This window comes from Setaria italica, chromosome II (assembly GCF_000263155.2).
Source record: "Setaria italica strain Yugu1 chromosome II, Setaria_italica_v2.0, whole genome shotgun sequence".
NCBI classification, from domain to species: Eukaryota; Viridiplantae; Streptophyta; class Magnoliopsida; order Poales; family Poaceae; genus Setaria; species Setaria italica.
Genome location: NC_028451.1, coordinates 41,534,237 through 41,560,370, shown reverse-complemented (window position 1 = coordinate 41,560,370; position 26,134 = coordinate 41,534,237). Strand labels below are relative to the sequence as shown.

The 26,134-nt window shown below is 48.9% G+C and overlaps 2 protein-coding genes across 4 annotated transcripts; both read right to left on the bottom strand.

Moving 5' to 3' along the window:
• Positions 1-14,148: 14,148 nt before the first annotated feature.
• On the bottom strand, positions 14,149-18,612 carry LOC101777228 (rab3 GTPase-activating protein catalytic subunit). Of its 3 annotated transcripts, none has more exons than XM_004957767.2 (13): positions 18,204-18,612; positions 17,979-18,100; positions 17,189-17,322; positions 16,800-16,987; positions 16,544-16,722; positions 15,972-16,313; positions 15,816-15,880; positions 15,544-15,592; positions 15,317-15,461; positions 15,138-15,225; positions 14,984-15,053; positions 14,724-14,864; positions 14,149-14,643 (listed from the first exon to the last, which is right to left on the bottom strand). In XM_004957767.2, exons 1-13 carry the CDS (start codon positions 18,559-18,561, stop codon positions 14,293-14,295), a joined length of 2,232 nt encoding a protein of 743 aa, XP_004957824.1. In that variant the 5' UTR covers positions 18,562-18,612; the 3' UTR covers positions 14,149-14,292. The 3 variants fall into 3 exon arrangements, with proteins under 3 accessions (XP_004957824.1, XP_004957825.1, XP_004957826.1); XM_004957768.2 differs by having other exon boundaries at positions 15,138-15,222; XM_004957769.2 differs by having other exon boundaries at positions 17,189-17,313; positions 18,204-18,611.
• Positions 18,613-19,482: 870 nt separating this feature from the next.
• Positions 19,483-25,225, bottom strand: LOC101776818 (L-ascorbate oxidase homolog). Its single transcript, XM_004957766.2, has 8 exons — positions 24,741-25,225; positions 24,508-24,617; positions 22,061-22,331; positions 21,845-21,947; positions 21,370-21,715; positions 20,910-21,275; positions 20,731-20,809; positions 19,483-20,050 (listed from the first exon to the last, which is right to left on the bottom strand). The coding sequence occupies exons 1-8, from the start codon at positions 24,903-24,905 to the stop codon at positions 19,838-19,840; spliced, it is 1,653 nt and encodes a 550-aa protein (XP_004957823.1). The 5' UTR covers positions 24,906-25,225; the 3' UTR covers positions 19,483-19,837.
• Between the last annotated feature and the right edge of the window lie 909 nt (positions 25,226-26,134).

Sequence of the window (26,134 nt, the reverse complement as noted above, 5' to 3'; positions counted from 1 at the left end):
TCCTCCAGCCCACCACCTCCACCGCCACCCATTCCGCCGCCTCCTCCGCCACCAAGGCCGCCGCCGCCCCCAGCTCCACCGCCCACGCCACCACCGGCACCAAAGCCACCGCCTTTGCCACCACCTCCTCCGAGTCCACCGCCGCCGCCGCCTCCAAAGCCACCACCGCCTCCACCACCAAGCCCGCCTCCTGCGCCACCTCCACCTCCGACGCCACCACCAAAGCCGCCTCCCGCACCACCTCCACCTCCAAGGCCACCACCGCCCCCGCCACCTAGACCGCCACCTCCTCCACCGCCCAGCCCGCCGCCACCGCCAAGGCCGCCCCCAGCTCCACCACCACCTCCGAAGCCGCCACCGCCGCCGCGGCACCGTCCGAAGCGGCAGTCACGGCCAAACGGCCCACGCCCGAAGCGTGGCCCGTGTCCGTACCCTTTGGGCCCATGGCCGTACCCGCCGGGCCCGTAGTCGTCATCAAAGTGAGAGTGAGCAGAAACAGAGCATGACAAGCAGAGGAAGGCGATGAGGAGGAGACCGCAGATCGGCTTCCTGACGTGGACGGCCATCGCCATCCAGGAAATGGCGGCAATGGCTGGCTAGCTAGCCCCCGCTGATCAGTAGCTGTGTTCTTGAGGTGGACTGCTTTCTTCTTGCTTGGTTTGAAAGTCGGGAGCTCGTATGCTTATATAGGGAGTGAGGGAGCGCAGAAGAGTGTAAGGCAATGAACTCAGTGTAGTCTAGTGCTGTGTCGACAGTGTTGACGATCATCAACTTGCCCGTGAGTTGCCGCGTTTCGGACAGGTGAGAGGTAGGGAGAGCATTAAGTGTTTGCATGCATGCTGGCCTACCGCTCTTATCCTTTGACGGAAATGCTGTTCCATGACATCTTCTCCATTAATTTTCATCAGTACGAGCAGTGGCTTCGTAGAGTTGAAACAGAGTAGGGGTTCTCATGTTAAGTGGAGAGTACAGTGGTAATGGTGATGAGATAGGCTGTTCGTTTTTATAACCGGCTTATCAGCCACTGAACAATATTTTTTTCTAACAACAAATCAGCTGTTTCAGCTTTTCAGCTGGCTTATAAGTCCAGCCGAACAGGCTCAGAGTCTGAGACTACCTGCAGCTATCAAGGCATGAAAGATTAGCCTTCCAAAGCCGGGTAATAATCACCACAGGGCACAGATCCTCTGACGAGTTTTCCATGGCCTTAGACAGGCTTGTTACTGTCATATATCGACACCGATGTGCCATAGAGAACCATCCCCCACTGACAGTCTGACACTGAGAAACTGGGAATGCATTAAGCCTACTCGGTCTTTACACAGCTACTGTAGTACGGCATTAAGCATGCTTAGTCTTAGGCCAATCTCAATGTACAATTTCATGACATAGTTACTAAGGTTTAGAATTTTATAACTGTGACTGTTTTCATAGTGATGAAAAGTCCCTCTCCTCTATGCTTATTATCCTTATAATGACCGTACCAAAATTGCTATTATTTAATGGTTATAAAACCTCTTCTTACTCCACCTCAAGAACACAGCTACTGCTCAGCGGCTGCTGTTCAACTGGGACGCGTATTTCATAATGTGTTTGCGCGGCTACCACCGGTGATAGGAGGCCAGCGGCTAGCATTGATGCCGATACGACCAATCTCCATCTTGAGCTGACCAAGTCGACATGCATCCACGACAACAAGGTTGCTGAAGCCACGCAAATTGCACTCACCATGAATGTGGGCTCGCTGCTTCGTCGATCTGCTCGCATGGAAACAGGGTGGCGTCGCAACCTCTGGGTTGGCCGCGCGCGCAATAGCATGGCCGCGTGGGGCTCGCCAGGAGCTAGCAGATACGAGCAGTTACTGCCGCATTGAAGGCTCCCATCCGCCTCGGCCTTGCCTTGCCCATGGACGCGCCGTTGATGGGTGCCCGAGAGAGTGGGCATCGCCGGCCGGTCGCACGGCTCGATCCTATCTGCCAACCAGGCCGCAGAACTGGTCGGCCCGGCCCCTCCGGCGTCGATCGTCAACGCCGGTTGACTTTTGCCATAAACGCTTGCTCGCCGACGCCGAGCTGCCGAGGCATGAGCGGACCGCGGAGCTCAAACAAGCAGAGGCCAAGAAAAGTCGCGTTGGAGTAGCTCTCTTTTCTGGGAGGATCTCGTGTACTCTCCGAGTACGGATAAAATTCGATTTTTTCTTTTGCTGGATCTAAGTTGGCTTAGGTCGACATTTAGAGGGGAGTGAAGAGAAGTTTGAAAAGTAGTAAAATGCACCGCCTCTCCTCGAACTAGTATCAAGTGTCATTCAAATTCTCAAACTCCTAAAATACATATTAGGTTGTCAAAATTTGCTAACCGATTCGTCGTGAGGTCCAAATCTATATACCTCACATTAAATTCTCTGCATAGCATGATGATTGTTCATTGACGTGGACCTGACATGCCACATGCCAGGCCACCTCCCTCTCTCCCCCTTCCCATAGTAGAAGCAGTGACAGGGCTTGAGCTCGGCGGCGAAAGGGAGCGATCGAGCTTGGGCCCTTGGCAGCGGTGCTTGAGCTCCTAAAGTCCCCCCATCCTCACCGCTCTGCTCATTCGCCCGTCAATCCTTGCTGGAGTCCATTGTTGTCGTCGGCTAGCTTGTCACTCCACCCCTTTGCCCACCCATTTGAGTCCTCGTCCGCAGCCACACACACACCCGCTGACTCGAGGTTCACGCTTGGCAGGAGTGGCACAAAGTTAGGAGGGGCGTTTGGGCCAGACACGGTCCGTTTAGTATACTGGGCCAACATGGGCATGATTAGCATTCGGGAGGCTGTGCCATTCCGCGGGTCTCATGCCGGCCCATTTAAGACGGTCTGGCCAGTTTAGTCGTAGAGTGCCTGCAGTTGCTTACTACTACTGTGTTCTAGGACAAGCTAGCTCTTTTTTCCACATATTTGTGGAGCAGTCCAACTTCATGGAATTTTTGGAGCTCTAGTTCATTTCTTTGGAGCACCTCTTTTGCAACTCCAGAAATCTAATGAATGAACCTAGACGTGAAGTTGGTGGGTAATTTACCCACCACTGCCACTGATTATAAAAAATGGTTTGTTCTTTTTATTCTCCGTTTCCTTCCTGACGCGACCCCTGCCCCATTCCGCCACCGCCGACTTGCTGCCATTCACCCTCCCCCGATGGCAGGAGGGCGCATCCCCGCCGCCACCCCCACCTTCCCTGTCCATGCTGCAGCCTGTGCCATCCCATGCGATGCTGCCACCATCCTGCGTGCCGATTGGCCTATTCCCGTTCCACCATCCGCCACTGCTCCCACCTCATCATCATCCTCCACCCTGGGGGCTCTAATCGCGGTAGGGCGCCGCCGCCAGCCCAACTGCCGCGGAGCACATCGTGCAGCCTTCGAACAGGCCGCCTGCCCTACCTCACGCATCGGCCCCGCCTAGCTCTGCTATGGCTGGCCCCGTCCCTACCTGAAGCTCGCGCTGCCGCCGTCTCCATCCTGCACCACCGGTTGAGCCTGCTGCGCTGAAGACCCCCCTCCTGGAGCTCGTGTGGTGCCGGCCTTGTCCCGCATCATCGGCCAAACCCGCAGTGCCACCCTCGCCCATCCCGCGCCGCTAGTCTGCCCCTATCCTACGCCGCAGATGGTCGAGAGCGCTGCACCTGAAATGGACCCGAATTCCCATTTCTGATAATCCAAGCCTATGCAACTCGGTGATAGTCCCAGGAAGGTTGATAACCTGTGAATCCCTATCTCAGATAGTACAAATCCATACAATATAGAATAGAGAGAGAAATAAAGTACAATACCATCATAAGTAACATGAGTACGAGTACATCTCAACGGCACATGCGGTACAAGTCCATCAGGACTGAATCAAGAAAGGTAAAACATCTACATAGCAAAAATAGAAGCTATGGCGAACTCCATCTTCACAGGCGACTCGAGCGAAGCACGATCCCTAGTCCTCCCAACCGTCGTTGTCGAAGTCGTAGTCGAGCTCCGACCCTGAAAAGCTAACATCTACCCGAGAAGCGGGTAGGCTATGTCAACTCCCAAAAACAGCAAAGCTAAGAAAACAGGGGAATTATACTATATTCATGGGTAAAAACCTATGTATGGTTGTGGTAGTTTATGCAGCAGCAGGAGCAACAAATCAAGGAAGCAAAGCACATTATCCTGAGGTCAACACCTTAATCAAGAAAGTCTGCACAAAACACCGGATCCTTCACCCAAAGGTGCAGCACCCAAACACACTAGGCGATGTGAGTGCTCCCTTCCCTCACATGTCAACGGCAAATACCGGCCTATCTCAAAAGGAGGAAAGGTAGAAGCACAAGAGAAGTCTAGTCAGAAGTAGCGGTAGTCAACAGCACTGTCCACACCAGTGGACACGGACTATAGCTATAGATTTATACACTCTGTAGAGGTTGTACAACTGTACCTGCACGGGTGGAGCCGGAATGGTAGCTAGCCGTCCAAACCCCACCTAACAGCTGGAGCCCTAGTAAGTGGATAGCTCTCTCCTATTTCCTCGAGTCTTGAACCGTCCTCAGATGCAGGGCACGCCATCACCAGAGAGGATCTCGAAGCTGTGAAACCTACCCACACCGGGGTGCAGTCTGATCAGAGCATGCCAACATCTCGAACTCCTTACACAATCCTCCAACCTGCCTACAGGCAGAGCACTATCCACTACTAGTCTCAGACCGAACCCGCCCAGGCGTGAGCGAGTGGTAAGTACGAAAAGTAGCTGCTGTGACTAGTGGCAAACTAACTCAGTCCTTAAGCAGCTGAGAGCGAGCACTCTACCAACAAGTATGTGCCGAAGCACCTACTACGTACAAGTACGCCACCTGCTCCTTAGTAACAAACAAGGTACCTGCCACAGGTATGGGGTATAGAGAGAGTCCAGAAAGCTCTCTCCCGGTAAGGCACTTCTCAGTACCAACCATGGCTCGCTCCTGTCAAGAACGCATCAAGGAGTCACACTCACAAAAAACACACGCGAGAGTGTTCAAGAAATCCCATCACAAAATCCATGGCAAATGCCCATCCATAACTTAAAAACATGTATATGGATAATAAGTGGTGGACTAGCTAGGGGTCTGTAGCTAGTCCACAAAAGTAGGTAAATAATAAAACATGATAAACAATTATCAAGGTATGGCTAAAGTATTGGCTATGCAATCCATCATCATCAAGCAAGCACTTTAAGTAAAGTGCTAGCAACTAAGCATGCATAGGATCTAAATGATTGGGAGTAACATGACACCTTGTCCACAGTCGATCCGGTCCTCCTCGACATAGTCGAGGTCTTCAAGGTGTTCCTAGTCATAGCTCGGGTCTAACAGAATGAGATACGACGAAGCGTAAATTAAACGGTATTATATCTAGGCAAAAACTCCAATAAATTCAAATTTAAAAGATCCAAACAATACCAAACTAGCTTCATATTTTTCTGAGTTAAAATGAATTGGTTATGAATTTTTAAAGATTAAAGGATTTATTTAATTATTTAATTAATTTCAAAAAAAAATTTATTATAGGGTGACACGTGTCAGCACGGGGTTGGTCCGCATGGCAGCCCGAGAGGATGCCACGTGTCAAGCTGACGTCAGCGTTGACCTGGTCAATGGTCAGCGTTGATCGGTCAACGGTCAACGGTGGGCCCCACCGGGTCAGTGGGCCCCATGGGTGGGCCCGACATGGCCATGTCAGCGCCACGTGGCGCCTACGTTGCTACCACGTAGGCGGTGGTTTAGCGGCGGGGCGCGGCTAACGGCACCGTGCTACTGCGTGTCACGACGCACGCGTGTGCGTGCACGGCAAAGGGGGGGCGGGCGCGGCGCGTGTAAGCGGAGGGGGGCAGGCCCGGAGTGGTCGCGGGTGAGCGATGCGTAGGCGCTGCGGCGGCAACATGTGCAAGCGGGTGCGGCACGAACTAGCTCGTGCAGCAGCTGCGCAGCAGGTGTGAGCACGCGGACACGGGGCTTTCCCGGCCGCGGCTCGGCTCGGGGGGCTGTGTGCCACGTACCCATCGGCTAAAAAGTTTTTTTATTTTAGGTTTAAAGGTAAAAGAGATGTGAAATTACAAGATTGACCCTCAGCTTGATTCTTCGATTCAACCTAAGGCTCGGGGGTTACTCCATATGGAGTGCGATTTTTCATCGCACTTCCATGTAAAATTCAAGGTTGAAGATTTAAGACTAAGTTAAATGAGGCTTGAGCACATTCTAGCCACATGGCAGTATTCGAGTGCGTTTGAAGGCTGAGATCCGATGGAGTACTCAAAGAGCACCACAATCTAGTCGGAGAAGCCTACAAAGCTACTCGAAACTGCTACATTTGACTAAAAAGTACTTGGGGACTTTTTAGCCATACATCTATGGGCCCACCAGAAGTTTTGGACAGTCCTACAATACGGAAGTGTACACCGAGATATGTCAGACATGGAGACTATGGTGCAGAACGTCGTGGTCTATGTGGAGGACAAGAACTAGTCAAGGATTAGTAAACTACCGTAGTAATTAGAGTAGGACTCTCTAGTCAAATCCGACCAGTACTCCTGTAAACAACCGACTTGTAACCATGCCCCCAACAATATAAGGTGAGGCAGGGATCCCCTCCAAACAATTTCAATCAATACAATCCAACCGACACAAAGGACGTGGGGTATTATGCAACATAAGCAGTCCAAACCTGTCTACATTGTGTGTTTGAGTTCACCATCGAGTTCCTGATCTCGGTGAGCCCCACGCATAAAACACTACCTCGGGTACCCCCTCTATAGGTTGTCAGGTCTAAACACCGACAATGTAGGCCCATCAAGCAAGGATAAGAATGGCAATCCAGCCTTAAAACTCCCTTTTCTAGAGTTGGGACACACTTCTAGCTAAACACCGCAAACAGACAGCTCTAACTCCACTCAGAGCTAGCTCCAACTGGAGTTTGGAGTTGGAGCAGAAAAATGTGGAGTTGGAGCTATGTCAAACAAGACTTTAATAGAGGGAGTACTTACATGGATCTACTTCCCCTTTGAAAATGCATGTGAATAGTAATGCAGCTTTCGTTGTGTTCGACATTTGCTGTAACTTAATGCATACTAAGGAGAGCTTTCTCATGACAAATATTTACTCTATCCATTTCAAAATGTAGGTCGTATTGACTTTTCTAGATATATAAATTTTGCTATGTATTTTGCTATGGGTTCGAGCTGTCGGAGCAACATAACAACTAACGAGTCATATCAGCTTACTGATTAGCTAGCGCTGTTCTATAAAATATTGATAAACACTTCTAAATGGCCATCCTTTAAAATCAGTTCAAACTCATGCGCGAACACTCGAGCGAGGGGAAACATAGAAGGTCCAACAACATGTAGAAAAAGAGCTTGAGTGCTGGGAAAGCGGAATGGCAAGAACGTCTACAGGCCTACAGGATTGCGTAATTCCATGCTCTAGCTCTAGCCGTGCAAGCTAGATGTTCTAGGATATCGCGTACAACAAATACATTTTTTTTTTGCGAATGGGCTAGATCCCGTATATTAAAAGAGCTAGGCTTTTACAATCAATACCCTGGAGGAATTGAAAATTACAACCAAGTCCTTGGTAAGGATCCTCAGAAGTGTAAAATTACGTATAGGACCCTAACAAATATCAAATTTAAACTGAAGTCATTAGATCCTCACGCAAAGCTCCTGCACATCGCACCGCTTCCAGGTCCACCGGAGTCGGGAAGAGTCGGGAAGAGACACGACGGCTAGGAGAATAGCTCCAGCAAGACGCCCGACGAAACCTCCAGCTTGTAGCTGCAAGACATCCCCCTCTAGCGTGCTTCAGCCGTCATCGTCTTGGTCTTGGAAGAGAAAGAGTCCGGCAACACGGATGAAATCAGTGACCCAAAAGAAATCCGCAGCTGCCAAGCACACCAGCAGCCTGAAAAGAAGCCTCATAGAAGGGAAATCCAGCCCCCTCTCTGTCACAGACATGAGAGCATAAGGGAAACTAACCTCACAGGCTGAGCGACAAAGAGAACCTCGCCGGAATCGGTCAGGAGGAAAAAAAGCTTCACCACCGTGCCGCCATCCGTGCAGATGACACCGCCGATGACGAAGAAAACCCAGTCACCATGCGGTGGAGCTACCATGGGACAAATTATTTAGAACCCTAGACTAAAAAACTATACAGCCCCCGACCCGATTCGGCTTCCCCTCCCTCTCCGACACCGACGAGGTCACCGAAGAGGAGGGGGAAGCGAGTGAAACAAATCTGGAGATAAGGAACTCGCCTGTGGTGTCCGCTCTTTACTGTAGCGAAGGGAAAAGAAAAAGGTCGAGAGATACGCCTTTGGATAGGTTTCGATATTTGACACGTACAACAAATACAGGGTTGAACTAATATGACATAAGATAAAAAAAACAACTAGTCTTGCAATTTGCAAGTAGCTATTAAGCTCTGGTTTAATGAGTGAATTAGGCACTTCATTCTTCACTAGAAATTTAGAGTACATAGTACAATACAGTTTCTACGCACGTCATAATGCCGTGCGTCTCTAAATCAGTTATATGGTGTGAACATATAGTTCACACTGAATTCATCACTTAATACAACATAATCTCAATTTAAACACGCGCTAAACAAAGATAGACTGACATGATCACATGTAACCCACGAGAAACATCACTTCATGCATGCAGAGCTTGCCCCTCAAACACCGCGACCTCCGAAACCGCCGCCTCCTCCAGCGCCACCTCCATATCCACCACCAAGACCTCCACCAGCACCGCCTCCCATACCACCCCCTGCACCGAAGCCACCTCCATGTCCACCGCCAAAGCCTCCTCCGCCAGCAAGACCTCCACCAGCACCACCTCCCACACCAGCCCCTACACCGAAGCCTCCACCATGTCCTCCGCCTAGTCCTGCTCCACCACCACCACCAAAACCTCCTCCCCCACCGAGACCTCCACCCACACCGCTTCCTGCACCAGCACCAAATCCTCCGCCATGTCCACCACCGAGGCCTCCACCAACACCACCTCCAAATCCACCACCACCGCCTCCTCCAAGCCCACCGCCGATACCTACACCACCACCATGGCGTCTACCCAATCCGCTACCACCACCTCCTCCAAACCCTCCACCTAATCCACCACCATGACCAATGCCGAGACCGCCACCCGCACCAAACCCACCACCTCCAAAGCGGTGGTGGCCGCCAAACCAGCAGCGACGGTCGAACCAACCACGGCCAAACCGTCGACCGCCAAAATTGGCGAGAGCAACAGTGCTCAGCTCGGAAACCATGCCAAGGAGGAGAAGAAGCAAGAGGGCATTGTGGCGTCTAGCACTAGGCATTGTCAAACGCAGCATGCTGCCTAGCTAGCCAGGAGCCAGGGACTAGCTCGAACTCTGATGCCAAGTGATGCCTCCTCCATCGACGAGACGGCCTTATATAGTTGGACGCGGATGGAAGGGCCCGTGCCGAGCGAGAGTAGGAGGAGGTTTCAGGTTGCGCGGCGACGTGCATGGATACGGAGTGAGCCCATTGATGACGAATTGACGATGGCCTGCGTTCGGTGAGCGGTTGTGGGGATTTGCGATGAATGGTGTTCAGAAGGAGTGAGTGATCGACGTACAAAAAAGTCAAACATAAATGCATGGATTGCTTTTTGCTTATATTTATTACTATAAATGGTCATAAAGGTGGAGAACAACCTGTGGCAGCGGACGTCAGGTTTTTGAGGGCATCTTTGTTTTTGAGGGCTGGCGATGGGCAGCAGATGCCCACCACTCAAAGAAATTTAGCTTTGATCGATTTCCCGCAACAGATATAAGGAGAAGCCGATCGATGCTTTTACAGAAATCGATCAATGTGCTTTGACAGATTTACGGAACCGTGAGGAATTTATGGTGGTAGAGCAACGGGCGATCAATATAAACCTTATTCACTGAACAAACCTCTGACATCTTGCTTATTTTTCAGATGTAAGAACTGGACTAAAGCCAATTTTTATATAAGCTTTATACTACTCCCTCCGTTCCAATCGTTTTAACTTTTCTAGATGCATAAATATTATTATATATGTATCTAGACATATATAGATTATATATCTAAATGCAACAAAGTCTATAAATCTAAAAATCAAAACGATCTATAATTTGGGATGGAGGGAGTCCATAATTATTATGTTAGCCCGTGCTACACGGATAGATACTCTCTATATAGTTGATGAATCAGCTAGCTAGCGTTCATGCGCAGCACTAGTAATGAGATCGAAAATCCATTACTCTTCAGAAAAAAGAAACATATCCTGACTTCGTGAGTGATCTTGTTCCAGATATCGGATATACATACAGCTGTAGTCGTGCTCAGAAGTAGGTGCATTTCACAAAGCTTGTACATGTACCTGCGTCTGTGTGTGGATCACTAAACATAGTACAAAATGGGCATTGTACTGGCTCGCCTTCTCTTTAAGAATAATAGGGCCATATGCATGCGATTCGGATGATCATTTGAATAAAGCCTTCATTTGAATAAAGCCTTGCGACGACTATCGCGCCAGCATGATCGCTCGCTCAGCACCATCGCCTGCACGCTTCACGGCTTCAGTATTTATATGCTGAACAGGTAGCCCTCCTCGCCACAGCAAAGTAAAGCAGCGGCATCACCTCAGCTGCTTCCCTGGGCTTGATCGACGGCTGCCATGGCCACCAGGAACACCGCCGCCGTCCTGCTCCTCCTCGTCGTCGCGCAGCTGGCCTTCGGCGTGCCTTTTTGCCCGCTGAAGGTCCCGAGCGGTAAACTCAACCTGGACACCAGCCCCGGCGATAAAATCAACCTGGACACCAGCCACGTCGGCATCGCCGGCAACGACATACACGGCAGCAACGCCGGCGGGGTGGGGAGCGGCAGCCTGTGCACCAGCAACGACGGAGAGATCGTAGTGGACTCTGGTGACTCTCGGGTACTCGGCACGGGCTCCCATGTTGACGCACCCTGATGTCTCTGCCGCGTGTATGTTTGTGTAATTGTGTACATGTGTAATAAGTTTGGCCAGCCTTGCCTTGCTTGCCATTGTTTGGCCTTTATTTGTTGGTCCGGCCCGTATTGCATTCCTTCCTTCCTCCGCTAAAGAAAGCTCATGGTTTACTCAACAATAAACTTAATTAATCATCATCGTGAAAAAAACATGCACATTACAGAAACAGACACTCACCCGCACTCCATATTCCTATAAGCACTTTCGGTAGATCGACTAGGTACTTTGTTATTGACAAGCGCGTTGCTTACCACCGAAAGAAAAGCGCTGTCAATTCCTAAAAGAAATCTAAAAAAATATAAGCACTTATACTGATTCGAGACCCCACCATATCCGATCCAATTAGACGATTTCGCCACAAGAAACCTATCTAACTGAGTTGTGCTACCCATTTAAACCTCTCATAAACGCGCATTGATTTTTTAAAAACTAATAAATATTGCTTCAGTACGTGTTTAGTCCATGCTAAGAAAATTAATCATAAAAATGGGACCACACAAACTTCAGGTTGAAATAAGGGACCATGCACACCTTTGATCGAGCAAGGCCATCAATCTTGAAGCATGTCGTAGACTCGTAGTGAGCACGTTCTTGAACTCCAGGAAGTGATGTTAACAGAACCTCGTTTAGATGCCAGAGCTGCACACCTCTAAACATATACTATATAAGTATAAATTGTATATTATAAGAAGAAAAAACTATATTTTCATCACTAAATATTGTAGAAGATTGCCTTTCGTTCTTTTTTATTTTAGTTACGCAAATAAACCTCTAACTAATTAAACCTGTGCACTAATAATTTGGGTGGATTTTATATTTATTATGCATATCACATGACTAATAAGTAGTGATTAGTCAGATGGTTTCATGGGTTAAACAGATGTCAAATGACAACTAAACCGTGGGTGAGCCAAGGTGGGATGATTGGTGCACCAGTTTAATTAGTTAAAGGAATGATTTGCACTAATTAAAATATAAGGGATGAAGAATGATTTGCACTAATTAAAATATAAGGGATGAATTGCAATGAAAAACGATTAGAAAGAGCTCTGCAATTGCAATTCCTTTTCTTTGCAATCCCAACCCAGAAACCATCATCCATCACTCATCTCAACAAGGTAAACCAATGCACATCACAATTGCTATATCTGAAAAAAAAACATGAAAGAAAATAAGCCTCGAGTATTTAATTTTTTGCGGCCTTCCATGATGGTTTTCGACGCCAGTACGAAGTACGATGATAAATTCCCTATCCAAACTTTCTCCTAGCTGTGCGTTGAGTTTTAGTATATATTGCATCAGTGTCAGTCCACGCTCAAGGAATTCACCATAAAAGAAAAGGAGAACAAAACAATATCTTGTTGAGTAAGGGATCATGCACGGCACTAAGCCATTAATCATTGTCAAAGCATGTAGTAATCACATTCCGCAACTCCAGGAGTCATTTAGATGTAACAATCGTGCATCAGTTAGCAGAGCCTCTTCTGGTGCCAGCGGTTCGGGTGCTGCTAAACAAAGTTGTAAACTACATCATATGAGGTTAACAATATAATGATGTTCATAATACGCGAACGAGTTTTATATGAACCGTAGAATCAAATTCTGAAATCCATTTACAGACATGTTCTATGGTCACCGATAAGCAAACCTTTTTCTTTAGATCAGGAAACAATAATGACCTCCATGTGCATCTTTACACATGAGGATTTGTCCACTTCTATCGACCGTTTTAACTGTCACTGCCTCATTTCCGTGTCCTAAATCAAATATTTTCCTCCTGATTACAACAAAGTACTCATGCTACTTTGATGGCATTTCCCAACATATATTTGTGAAACAACCCCAGAATTTCACATTTTAACATAACCTCCACTATCCGGGAAAGCTAATTTCAGGAGAACAATTTGTAACCACATTCCAACAGAGAAATTCAAATTAATTTAAAATAGACATCATGTGGTTGGCAACAGCATGATCTATCATTGAAAGACAAATACCTGATCAACTTGCAAGCCAGTGTAGTTGGCAAAAAACCTAAAGCGAACTACATATTTCCAGCTGTTGCCAAGCCGATGGATGAGGCGACGACATTCTGACTTTTGACAATGCATCCATGTTTCGCATGATCCATTTCAATAAACCCTCACACTTAACTTATCACCGCACTTGAGAGCCTGATCAGCTTATATATAGCTGCCCTTGACACCATCGTAAGCACCATCAGCTCAAACACCACACATTTCGAGTTCGAGTAGCACAGCTCTGCACACATTTACCTGCAGCTTGGCATAGATAGCTTGACTAGTTTGTGATATGGCAGCCATGGCCAGGAACACCGTCCTGCTCCTTGCTCTGGTCGGCATCGTCGTCGTGCAGCTGTGCTCCGTCGCGCCTCCAGCGGCTGCGGCTGGCAGAGCCCTTGTCGCCGTCGACCAGGTTAAGTGTCCAAATGGAACCATGACAGGCGATATGAAGGGTGGTTCTGTCAACGGCAGCGGGCATATGAACTGCGGCGGTACGAAAGTCGTCGAAGGCGAAGGTTCGAGCAGCTCGAAAACTGCGCGCGTGGGAGTCGCTGACAAAAGTGTAGGAAAGAAATAAGCAAGCATATGGACAGTATATGTTGATGGGCTGTTTGTTCGCCGGTATATGAATTCATATTTTTCTCAGTGAAATGGTTACATATTTGCTTTCAGATATCTACTCCACATATCAGTGTCCCATGTTTGTTTCCTTTGTCTGTCTGAGCTTCTAAGCTCTATGTGTGGATATTTTTTTTAATGCCCGATGCGATGACGGGCAGCTATTTGTATTATTTTGTAGCTTCGTCAACCTTTTATTCTGTAGCTTCGTCTTCCATTTCTATTTGTAAGTATCATGTTTCTCCGTGAATATCTCCTTTTATAATAAAAATGAAGATTTGAGACCATTTGGAGATATTTCCATGGCCCTGTAAAGTAATTGTGACAGTAGTTGACAATTATTTTAAGCACCATCATCTAATTTTGTTTACCTAAACTTTACACCAAAATCTAGGATTGACATGTAAACAATTCAAAAGAGCAGAGCAGCATGTGCAAAGCTGACCGGGGACTCTAGACGCTTAGATCACATCAAAATCTTCATCTTTTCATCTTATTTCAAAATGTTCAATGAATTGGATAAGTATTTACAGCTTAAGCTTATCACAGACATCTTTGAGACACCTCTCTCTACAAGTTGTACAAAGGACTGACAGGAATTTCAGCTACAAAATCGTCCACTCACTCTCATCAAATGGCCCCTGCGAAGTTGAAGGTGGTGCCACCGGCACCTCCAATGATTTTGCATTCTTCTTAGAGAATATGTTGACCTTCTTGTCAAAAAGGTTAGAGAATATCTTCGTGTTCTTTTCCTCTGATGTACTCTTGTCATCCTTTGGAGACATCTTCTTCTCATCCTTTGATGTGCGCTTCCAGAGTGGCGGGCGATCTTTGGTCATAAAGTTGAGCTTCAGTTTGAAGCGATTTTTATTTTCAATAGACTTTTCGTCAGGTTGCTCCATGATCTGGAGAGCTTCTTCAGGGTGGGTTACTATGGCTTCCATCGTCTCGTACACCTGGCATGTCACTAGTGTGTTCATACTACACTACAACTGCAGCATTACAATTTCTGGATGAATAAATAAAAATAGAATACCTTGCAGATCTCATCTAGCTTGTCTTTTGACATGTCATCTTGGTAAATGCCAATTATGTAGTCCTTACAGTCGTAGAATAATTTTGACAGGTTGCTATCTGCTGTTAGAACCAATTCTGCTGCCACAAAGCATACAGAAAGCTGGAATTCACAAATAGTAATCAGCAAGGCATTAGCATTGTCGAAAGATAATAAGATCAGAACTTGAAAGGTAGCTAAAAAAATGAGATAAGAAAAAAGGGGGCAGGCATTGAACTTACAGTGACTGCAAGTAGCTGCTCAAACAGTTTTGATGGCTCAATAACTTCCAACGCATCAAAGATGCTCTCCCTGAAAAGGTTATATTATTTCATTATAATTTATGACTGATGTCAAGATTCAACACAATGAATCGTCAATAAATTTTCTACTCACACAGCTAAATCTTCATCATATATAGGAGTTTGTTCAACAGCAGGTATGGGTTTTGCAGTCTCCCACAATTCCTTCCACAAGTTTCCTTCTAGATAAAACCAGACCACATCAAATGAAAATACTTAAGCTTATAAGTTGGCATGCAGAAGAGACAGACAGAGAGAGTTATCAGTTATCACCTTTTGTTTGCATTCTATCACTTAATCGGCCACGTCTAGATGAGCCTTCCCCTACTGTGGTACTGTTTGCAGCACAATCTTCGGACCAATCAGGTGGAGAGTGCCATCTAACAAAGTCTTCCAGGACACAGCCAGGATTTGCTGCCTGTTATGAAAAAGTATTTTCTTGTTTAGTAAGTTTAGATTAACATCCTTGTATTCTCTGAAAAGAACATTTTTAAACTTGCCTTGAAAGCCTGCATGTCTGATAGAAGTTGAGAGCATCCAGCACCAAGACTGAGAAATAATAAAAAGCATCACAAACATTGTTTTATTACTTAGTGACAGAAATGAAGATATAGGATGACTGCACAAGGATCAGATTTGCAAAAGGAAGCAGTTGCCAATGACACCCCAATAAAAACTGAAATGTATTACATGGATCAGTATTGAACTACTGCCTTAGATTTAACTAGTGGCATTCCAGAAATACAGTGGTAAATAAGAAAGATTGACATACCTCCCTGTTCGTAATACAAGCTCCTCTGTTTCTTTTATAAGCTCTGCTGTCATGATGGGGCCTTCCTGAAGATAGATTATGTCAAATTCAGAAATAATGAAAGGAAGTACTACAAAAGATGAATTTCAGATCTGGAAAAGCGACGCAGCATCTTACCTGGAGTGTTGGGGCATAGATAAGCTCACCAGTCTCCAGCAATGTTAAGTTCTCAGATGCCCGATCAGCACCAAGTCGAAGAACATAATCACCAGTACTATCTCTTGCACACACCTCACTGTCAGGAGACTTCCCATTCGAAAACCTGGGTTCTGAGTTATCGATATTTGCCTGCTTTAGCAAGGAATCCAGTGACTCCTTAGCTGCTTTTCTTCGCTTTTTCCTGGCAATGCAGCAATTTATGACTTGCATCTCCTGATGTAGTAAACAAGAATTCAAGTCTGGAGGAGCATCTAGTGGCATTCGAGGCACAGGTTGCCAATCGGACCATAGTTTCCTCAGCTGCATGTAGAACAAAAAGATAACTGCGTTTAAATTTTATTGATTGCTCACTTTATTCTCTTGGGATGAAAATTAATTATGTGTCGTAGTAAATTCCTCATGTCTAGTTTGGTATTGCCAAGAAACATCAATTACAATGCAGTGTTTCTGAATGGTACTGCCAAGACACACTACTAATTACGAGGTAGTTTCCTAACTTAAGAGTGGCGATTTATCTACATAATACTCACCTCAAGAACAACTGATTGCCAGAAAAACGCCATCTTGTGCACAGAACTAATGCTGCCAATAACCACTGCTAAATGATGAATAAAACTTCCAGGTGGTGCACCATGCAGATCCTTGGACAGAGATCTTGAATGAATCAATTCAGGGTTACATTGACTTCCATCGAGTGGAAATTGTTCCTCTGAAAAGATAATTATGCATCAAACTTTAAGGTGACAATGCAAACTAACATCCTCAGCATATTGAGTGAAAGCATACCTAATTTGAACAAGGAGTACATCAGAGATTGAGTTTCATCATCACCAAAAAATTCAGAACTAGATCTTTCTTCCTTGTCGCGCCGAACAAGTGATTTAACAACAGACAAGCTCAAGCCTCCCTTGTCTTTCAGAAATTGGTCTCCAGTAGCTCTCATATGACTCATTGACTTGAAATTTTTCCCATGTCTACAAGAGCACGACATGGTTTATACATTTCCCATGTACAACATTCAAATAGCCTAACTGAAGCCATTAACATAAATAGCAAGTTCATAGAACGAGCAAAACATGAAATTATGGAGCTTTGTAGCACTGACTACTTATTTCTGATGGGTGGGCGAACTGAAATGTTGGATACCATAACTATGCTAAGCAACAAAAACTTACTCAATGGCAGCTACCAGTTGTTTAACTGTTGAAGTTGGAGGAACGGTAGGTAGCTTTGCTGAAGAAATTGACTCAGTTGCTATACTTGAGGAATCCACATTCCCTGAGGGGCTTAGTTCTAGGACCTGGAAGCACTATAGCTTTATTAGTAGCATGCGTAAAGATGCAGCTGATTAACTAGGTAATTTGCATTTACAAAAAGAAATATCAGAAATTAGAAAATGAAAGCATCCAGCAAAGAGGCCTTTTGTGTTCCTTAATGAAGGTTTTCACACTAATAACAGAACCATGCATATTTGTCCCTGACTACTCCCACAAATTCAAACAATATCCAGTCCAATTCACCAGAAATGAATGCTCCATTCAACTGTGCTTAACAAACCCAGACCCAGCTGGTCACACAAAAATGATCATAAGAAGCTCTACAGTGTGCATCAATAGAATTTTTATCCATGCCATGGAGTGCTGACAAAGCCAAACAAATAAATAAGCAAAGCCCAACCAAAAGGTCTGAACTTTTCTGACCCCAAGAGCTGCCCAATTCAGAATCTCACAATTCTGCTGCGCACCGATACCAGAAGTCCAGAACAGAGCCACACGCACACTACCAACAGCTCAATTTCCTGGAGCAGTAACATTTTGACCTCAAGTCGATCAATTCACCACCACTGACACAACGAACTCACCATCTCGTCAGTCACCACGAATCACCGGCCACCATCACAGCGCAAGCACCGGACTGACAACTCCACACGCGAAGCAGCGGCCAATCGGATAGCAGGAACTATACCTCATCACGCGGCGACGGCGGCTTCACGTCCAGCTCCCGCCCCGTGGCACCCAAGTCGACCTCCCGATCCAGGGACGTCCTCGGCGACGGCGCCCTGCTGCGCCCGCCGGATCCGTCCGCATCTGCGCCCCACCACAACCGATCCCCCGCCGGGAGCTCATCAGATTCGGACCAGGGAAGCAAACAGCGAGACGGAGGGACCGCGCGACGGCATGGGTAGCATACCTCGGAGGTCGGCCTTGATGTCGGTGAGCACGCGTGCGGCGGCGGAGTGGATCGCGGTGCGCGCGCGGGACACCAGCGACTGCGGCGCCGGTGCCGACGAGGTGGACGCGGCGGCGGGGGCCGGTGGAGGCGGCTGCTGCATGGTGGGGCCTACCTGGCAGTGACCCGGGGCAGCGCAGGAGGACGCATTCGCAGGAAGGGGAGCCGGAGCATGGGGAAGGGAGCCTTCGATTTTGATTTTAAAAAACGGGATTTGGTAGTGGCAGGGGTGGAATTTTTGGGCGAAATTCAGGGGACCGTTCGATCCCGTCGGTTCCGGCCGTCGGATGGCTGGGCCGGGATGGGGTAGCATCATCATGGATTGGGGTTTTGAGCTGTTTTTGTGCTGTGTGTTGCTTGATTTGGTTTGAGTGAGATTGGATGTATATATAGGGATAGGTTTTGGTTGATGCTTTCCTGCAAGATATATTTGAAGTGGTCACCATCTATTGATGGCGATATGTCTCGGCACAAGGGAAGTTCCTGGGAGCATGAAGACGTCGTAGATGCATCGTGATTATCGTACGATACTATGAAAAGGATAGGTTGGCTTTCATCGGATGGCTATAAAATTGTATCTGAAAAGGATATGCCGATTGTCTTTAGTAAAATTGGCTCTATGTTTTTTGCAAGAAAATGGCACTATCTGAGCTTGTTTTATATGTTCTTGTGTGGGGTACATCATTTATCTTTTCAAGATTCATCTTGATTTCTTCTGGCCGAACAAAAGCTAGCTCCACCCAAATTGGTGTTGTGATGTTATCCCAATGTGTTGTTGCAAATAAAAAAAAGGAGTTGTTGCAATCACTGCATCATTTGCCGACCGCAATACCACATCATCATTTGAACATTTCTTCACTCATGTAAATTCCTCGTCACGTGAGTACGTAGAAGCTTTCTTCACTCCTCAAGACTCCAATTGGGACCTCTTCCCCTTCCCACGTGACCATCTCGTACACCTTTCCTCTTTGTCAAGCACTGGTATGACGTAACGGCAAAACCATGTGGTGTTAGATACAGTCGACACGACCAAGTTTTAAGGGAAATTTTGAAAGATTTCACCACGTACGATTTGTGCAGCCAAAGTCTCAGCCAATGTAAATTTCGGAAGCAGACACATCGCGCTGGTAATTTTCAAAATTCCTCCAGAATTTGTTAAAAAAAATAAAAGATTCCATCTCTTTCGGTATGCATGTGACAACAGAGAGAACATGCTGCCATGCCATTGAAGTCATCGACATGATCCAAAGCATATGATACTTTATTAAGAATTGATCAGCGTAGCAACATGCATGCCACACAATATATTGTCTGTAGTGTACCCATGTAACCCATCACTAAAGACAATTGAGGAATCAATCAGGCAAAATGCAGACACAATTCAACACTAACAGTGGTATCACACGGTCTAATCTGACTATAACTGCCATATGCTTCCGGCAACGTTTGAGACCTCCATTCAGGTCTCACTCTTCTTCGAGCCATTAATCTTCAGAGTAAACAAATTTTCTGTTCCTACTTTCTCCAGGCCAATGTGTATGCATGTCATCCTCTCATGACAAGCCCTGGCCCGCCGCCGCCGGCGGCGGCGCGGGTCACAGCGGCCTGGTCCGGCGGCCGGCGGCCCGGCCGCAGAGGAGCGCGTTCTTGGGGATGGGGTACTCGTCGCGGAACGACGTCGACGGTGTCCAGACGCGGAGGTAGAACTGCTGGCCGAGGTACTGCCTGGCCCAGTTCTCCGACCGGACGTTCCACATGCCCACGTTGTCCAGGGGCATGTAGATCGCCGTCCATGATCTTGGGTAAACCTGATGGAGATGCACAGCATCAAATTATCATCATTACGCAAAACAAAGAAAAGAAAGAATTGATGTGAGTTTGTTAATTGTGATCCACTTCAGAATGTGTCAAAGTACCAGCGTGAATTTACATTTTAGTTTGACATTACAGCATTAAGAGTATCTAGATGTGTGTAACTTTTCTTAGAAAAATGCAGACCAGTCATTTTCAAAGCACTCAGCCAAAGCCATCCCACACGATTACTAGTTCAACACGGTAGCATATTCCATGGTGAAGAAGTCATCAAGAGAGTGAAATGCGATAGCCACTTCAGAGCTGTTAGGCAGGCGAAAGCAGAGTCCACAGCTTCCAAACATGACACTAGGCCTTTCCTGATGGGGATTGATCACCACATCGTTTCTAAAAGATCTTATCCAGCATGGCGGCTGAATGGGCAAGTTGGATGCGTGAACCGAATAATGCGCCTCTATAGTGCGCCGCAGACTTGTAATAATGGAAAAGACTTGAATGAATCATATAAGATCACATTTTTGAACAAACAATATTTTAGATCACATTCGTCAACTCCTACTATCACTATCATTTCCAGCCAATTTCTTAAGGACATTCTGTATTTAGCAAAACACAGTTTCTGCTTCAAGAGTGAGATGTATCATGTATGTATTCAGAAGAGAGCAGAGCATCGTACCTGAACAGTGTACCGGGAAACGCCGTCCCTCAAGTTGTAGCCCTGCCTGCTCGCCGGCGACCATTTTCCCCCATCCATTCTACACACAAATCCACATCCAGTCATTCTCATCTCGTGAGAGTAGAAACGATCAGTAACTCTAAAGAAAGAAACAAAGTAGAGGCAATGTCCCATCATACCCAACGACCCAGAAGGCGTAGCCGTCGATGTGCCAGGACTGCACCTCGTCCTCGTTGTTCTCGAACACGACCTCGACGTAGTCCCTGTAGTTGGCCCCCATGACCGACGTCTGCAGGTAGGCGCTGCCGTAGCTCGGGCTGTCGGCGATGGTGCCCACCGAGAAGACGCCGCCGATCTTGTAGTAGTCGGCGACCTTGAGCGGGGTGTCCGGGCTCACGTACGACACGCTGTTCACCGCGTAGCGCTGCTTGCCGTTGATGATCGCCGCCGAGTTGGCCAGCCTGATGGTCCGGGTCACGGGCACCAGGCCGTAGTGGTACGAGCCCTGCGGGTTGGGCCGCGGCCCGCTCGCCGTCAGGTTCCACCTGGTTGCGAGTGGGCAGATAGCATAGCACCAGGTGAACACCAGTCTGAAACTCCGAACTTGTCTGAATAAAACTCTGAACCAGTGATACCAACCTGATGGAGCGGGCCTGGTTGAGGGACCAGTCGATCTGGATGGTGGGGCCGCCGGGGAGGGGCCCGGGAGCCTTGCCGGCGGAGTTGGTGTAGTGGAGGACGGCGGTGGTGGAGATGATCTTGGTGGTGAAGCGCGTGGAGACGACGACGGCGTAGTCGAAGCCGGGCTGGTCGGCGGTGAGGAGCACGGAGTAGGACTGGCCGAGGTGCACGTCCAGGGACGAGTAGGTGGTCTGCATGGTGTGGGAGCCCTCCACCTCCACCAGCTTCATGGTGTGGCCCTGGAAACGGATGTTCAGGGAGGTCGCCAGGCCCACGTTGCTGATCCGGAAACGGTACGTCCGGCCTGCAAAGCAATGCACCGATTTTTTTTTTCAGACTTTCAGTGTTCAGTCAGTTAAAACTCTGGCAGAAAAATTCAGAGTTCTGATGAAGAACGGGAAGATATATGCAGTGATCAATGGAGGTGGCTTACCAGGCTCGACGGTGAAGGTGTAACCGTTCCAACTCCGGCCGTTGATGAGGAGGCCGTCAGGGAAGCCGAGCGCCTTGCCGCTATCAAGCATGTACCTCAGATCCTGTCAGTCAGTCAGTCCAAAGAACAGATTCTCTGTCAGAACAGAGGACATTAGGTGCTCGATCCCTGTCCCTGATGACGAACATTTCCAAGCTGATGAAGACGAGCACGTACGGTGTGGTTGGCCTTGTACCAGTCGCCGATGAGGACGGTGTAGTCGGCGGCGGGCGGCGGGAAGGGGACGGGGATCTGGGGGCGGCTGAGGACGCGGATGCCGCCGAAGCCGCCGGCGGCCTTGTGGAAGGCGAGCGAGGGGAAGTAGTAGTAGGTGCCGATCTGGTCCTTGGCCTGCATGATGTACGTGAAGTTGCCGCCCGGTGGGATCGGGCACGTCGTCCCGGCCACGCCGTCCTCGAACGAGTTCCGCCGCTGCTGGAGGCCGCTCCTGCATCGGCGCCGGCCTCATCGTCAGAAAAACGGGAACCAATTCGAGACCGTCCGCTAGGGAAAATGCACTGTATTTTTTTTTTTACCGTTGTCCGCTAGGGAAAATGAAAACAAAAAGATCAGGTTTATCACAGATTTTTCACAGGAAATGTTTCCATTGGCCCCGTTCATTAAACCGGGCCAGCTGAAAGGTGAAATTGGACATTTGGAAACTTCCCGTGCGAGTTGAAAGATGAACTCCCGGTGAGGGTAGGGCAGGCGCTCCGCATTTCCGTAGTACCTGCTACTAGGTTGCTAGGCCCAGCAGCAAGGCAAGGACGCTGTACCTGTAGTCCTGTACTGCTACTACGTGCAACTGCAACCACTCCATGACTCCAACAGTCCAACGTATAGTACCCGCTCCCGTTGTCTCCGCCACCGTACCAGCCGCGGCGGCAACCCAGCGCGGGGCCGATCGGTTCAGCTGGCATCTCGCCATCGCCTGCACGCCAGGGCGCACGCGAGCCGCCCGGCACGGAGCTACCGATCTGTTTCGTCGCCTCCAGCTACAGATCCGTCGTGTCGCCGTCGCGCGTCGACTGTCCACATGCAGTAGTAGTGCGCTGCATTATACTCGTATACGTACTCCAGATAACGTGTCGCAACTTGCACGCGTCGCACTCCCCTCCCATAATAAACCCCAACGATACGACATTATGGCGCCCAGCCAGGTCCAGCCCCAGCTCGACCGGGCTCTGGACACCGGCCCGTGCCGCGCCGCGGCTGATGACCTGCTGCTGGTCGATACCGGCCGGTCCACCGACGACACTGCCCGTGCCCGACAAGGTAAAGTGTGCATTTTCACTGTGCTCATTGCAGAGACTGTCTTGTTTTTACTGGACGAATAAATGGTAATCCCCGAGCCGCTGCCTTTTTCTTTTTTTGTTGTATGTGAGCACAGAGCAGGTGACGATTGATCAACAGTAGGGCCCGTGAGGGGGCGTCATAACTTTCCGCGGATGCAGGCGGCACGTCGACGGCATGGCCTGACTCGGCTCGGCTCGGCTGGCTCCCACGCGTGCACGCGCCGCACGAGAGAGAGAGAGAGAAGCGGCGCACATGGCCAGCGCCGCGCCGCCGACGCCTGGGCACGGGCCACGGCCGGAGATCACGAGATGTGGCCGGCGTACTTGTTGCCAGCTTTTCCCTCTCGGCTAAGGACCCAGGACCCCCAAAAAATGGCGGGAGATAATTTGCACAGCCACAGGAATACTCCAGGACAGGGGGAAGAACACAGAGAGGAAGAGATTGGGCCTAGATGGCTAGATCCGATCTGAACGCCTCGTCCGCATGCCTGCAGCGCTGCGTGCATGGATTTTTTTTGTTGCAGCCGCTCTGTTCCGTGTGGCTAAAAGTACAGGCGAATCGAATGTGGCCAACCAAACCAAATTTTGCTGCAGGATATATGGTTTCACTGACAGACATGTCCCATTCATTTGACTCCGCTACAGTGACGCTCTGAAGTCTGAACCCAGCGGCGCATATTCTCGGCGACGCAAAAAACATGCTTGGGTTGGCGCACGAGTCGGGCACGCAGGTCGTCAGTGAGCAGCTGCTGCTTTGTTGGCCCCCTGGTCCAGCCCCCCAGGACAGGCAGAGGATCACAGTCACAGCCACGACCCATGAGAGAGCATGTCTAGCACTAATACCCTATCCTAATCGCCCAATGATGCCGTGAGTTGTCACGAAGCGTCGACCTGAACCGCCGACATCACATGTATTTCGGTAGGCGACGTGGTTTTGTCCGTTTAATAAGGCTGGTTAATTAACCCCCGTTTTAAATTGGAGCGGTAGGTACACTGACCAGCTCACTCTCACTCACTCACTCACTCACAGGAACTAATAAGCACTGCACTCGAGCAGTTTCAGCACTAAAGCTGGTGTGGGTGTGATTTGTGACCGCATTGTGCATTCAGTAACGTCACAACAAAAATACTGAAAATGCCCACTCATTTGTTGGAATCAGAGCAGAAAGTAGTTAAAATGTTAAATGCCGTACCGGACTGATGAATACTACTACTACAGTCCTAGTTCGAGATGAATTAACAGCGACCTCGAACGAGCAGCGTAAGCGGACAAGGGGAAGATGCAGTGAAAGTAATGGCTGGATCAGGGAGAGGGTCACGGGGCAGTACCAGGAGAGGAGGAACGGCTCGTTGAGCTTGTTGAAGACGTTGATGATGAGGTTGTCGTTGGTGACCGCCTCGATCTGCGGCCCCGGGAACTGGTTGTTGATCAGGATCCCCTGCAGTTACAAAATCCCATCACCCACCGCTGCCTTCAGCAATCTCCTTTGTTTCAGCAGCGAGCCCGGATCGACCGACGAAGACAGGAAAAACACCAGGCAGAATGTAACTAGCTAGCGCACCTGCTGCTTGACGCCGAGCGGGTAGATGTCGCCGTAGGTCACCGTCCACGTGAAGAACCGGTAGGGGTCGTCGCCGGCGACCAGCAGCGGCACGAGCAAGCCCATGAAGGAGAAGACGAGGCGAGCGGCGGCGGCGGCGGCGGCACCGGCATTGCCGCCTGCCATTGCGCTGAGCGAGAGCCTGCTGCGGAGGGCTTCGCTGGAGCAAATGGAGGGGAGGAACAATAAGTTGTCCAAGGTTGGTGGCGAGCCGACACCCGCGGAGCTGGAGATGGGCGCTAGCTAGCCAGAGAGCAACGGCGGGGGACGTGAGCGTGAGAGGATTTTGCTCGAAGAGCGAGTGGGTTTCGTGGAGGAGATGGAAAGTGGGAGGGGAATGGTGCGATGGGAATAGAGTGCCGGAGCACGGCGGAGCAGAGGAGGTGGTGCGGGGTTTTGGCTCTGGCTGTCTGGCAGCGGCTGCGCCCGTGGGGTGCCGCCGGGTGGGCGCCCCCTCCACTTATGTAAGCGGCGGGTTCTAGAGGGGAAGCACAACAAGGACGAACGCGATCACGAAATTGGTACGCGCACAAGGGACCAGCTGGTATTTTCAAAAAAACAAAAAAAACAAGGGACCAGCTGGGCTTGTAACTTGGAAGGATGGTGGTGTGGGAGATCAAGATGGGTTTTATTGTTGGACTAGTCTGATTAGCGTAACTGAAGCTGCTATGTGATTAGAGATGAATTAATAAGCTAAGAGTTATTTCTTGCTATCTTAGCTGAAACAAGAAGTGAAAGTCATTATGTATGTCTTCACAATATGAGATGATAATGTGCATCTAGACTTTTTTATGGTGGAAGGTAAGAAAGCATCTATGCATCAAGTAATTGGAAAACGGTGTGATATTGAGCTACTCTTATATTTGTTTTGGATCAAGTGGCAACCCATCTCGTATTTGATGAAAGGGATGGGTTCGTTCCAGTCTTTTATTTAGTTGGAGGTGTTGTGAGGTATAGGATGGATACCATTTTAACACCGTTAGCAACGGATCCTACATGTCAGCTGCGGGACCCACACGTCATCCTCACTCACCTTATCTTGTTCCTCTGGCCACCCTCCCTCTCCCCCGTGCCGCCGTTCCTCCCTCTCCCCCGTACCGCCACCCCTCCATCCCCCCGCGCCGGCCGCCGCTCCCTCTCCCCGCGCCAGCCGCGGCCTCTCTGCCCGCGCCGCTCCTTCCCCGCGTCAACCGCCGCCCCTATGCCCGCACCAGCCTCCTCCTCATGCTCCTCTGCGCCTCCCTCTCCTCACGAGTGAAACAGACGCCAACGACGTGCATGCGGGTCGAGTGCATCCGCTCGTTTTGGATGGTTGCATTAGACCCGCATCTAGGAGGAATATTCCCTCCTGGTCC

Excerpts from the sequence above, each read along its gene's own strand:
- LOC101777228 (XM_004957767.2), bottom strand. The coding sequence starts at position 18,561 with ATGATGATGCTACCCCATCCCGGCCCAGCCATCCGACGGCCGGAACCG. Across the intron at positions 17,323-17,978 it reads CGCCGTCGCCGCGTGATGAG|TGCTTCCAGGTCCTAGAACT; the intron begins GTATAGTTCCTG and ends ATAAAGCTATAG. Across the intron at positions 16,314-16,543 it reads GGCAATCAGTTGTTCTTGAG|CTGAGGAAACTATGGTCCGA; the intron begins GTGAGTATTATG and ends TTCTACATGCAG.
- LOC101776818 (XM_004957766.2), bottom strand. The coding sequence starts at position 24,905 with ATGGCAGGCGGCAATGCCGGTGCCGCCGCCGCCGCCGCCGCTCGCCTC. Across the intron at positions 21,276-21,369 it reads AACCAGGCCCGCTCCATCAG|GTGGAACCTGACGGCGAGCG; the intron begins GTTGGTATCACT and ends ACTCGCAACCAG. Across the intron at positions 20,051-20,730 it reads TTTCCCGGTACACTGTTCAG|GTTTACCCAAGATCATGGAC; the intron begins GTACGATGCTCT and ends CATCTCCATCAG.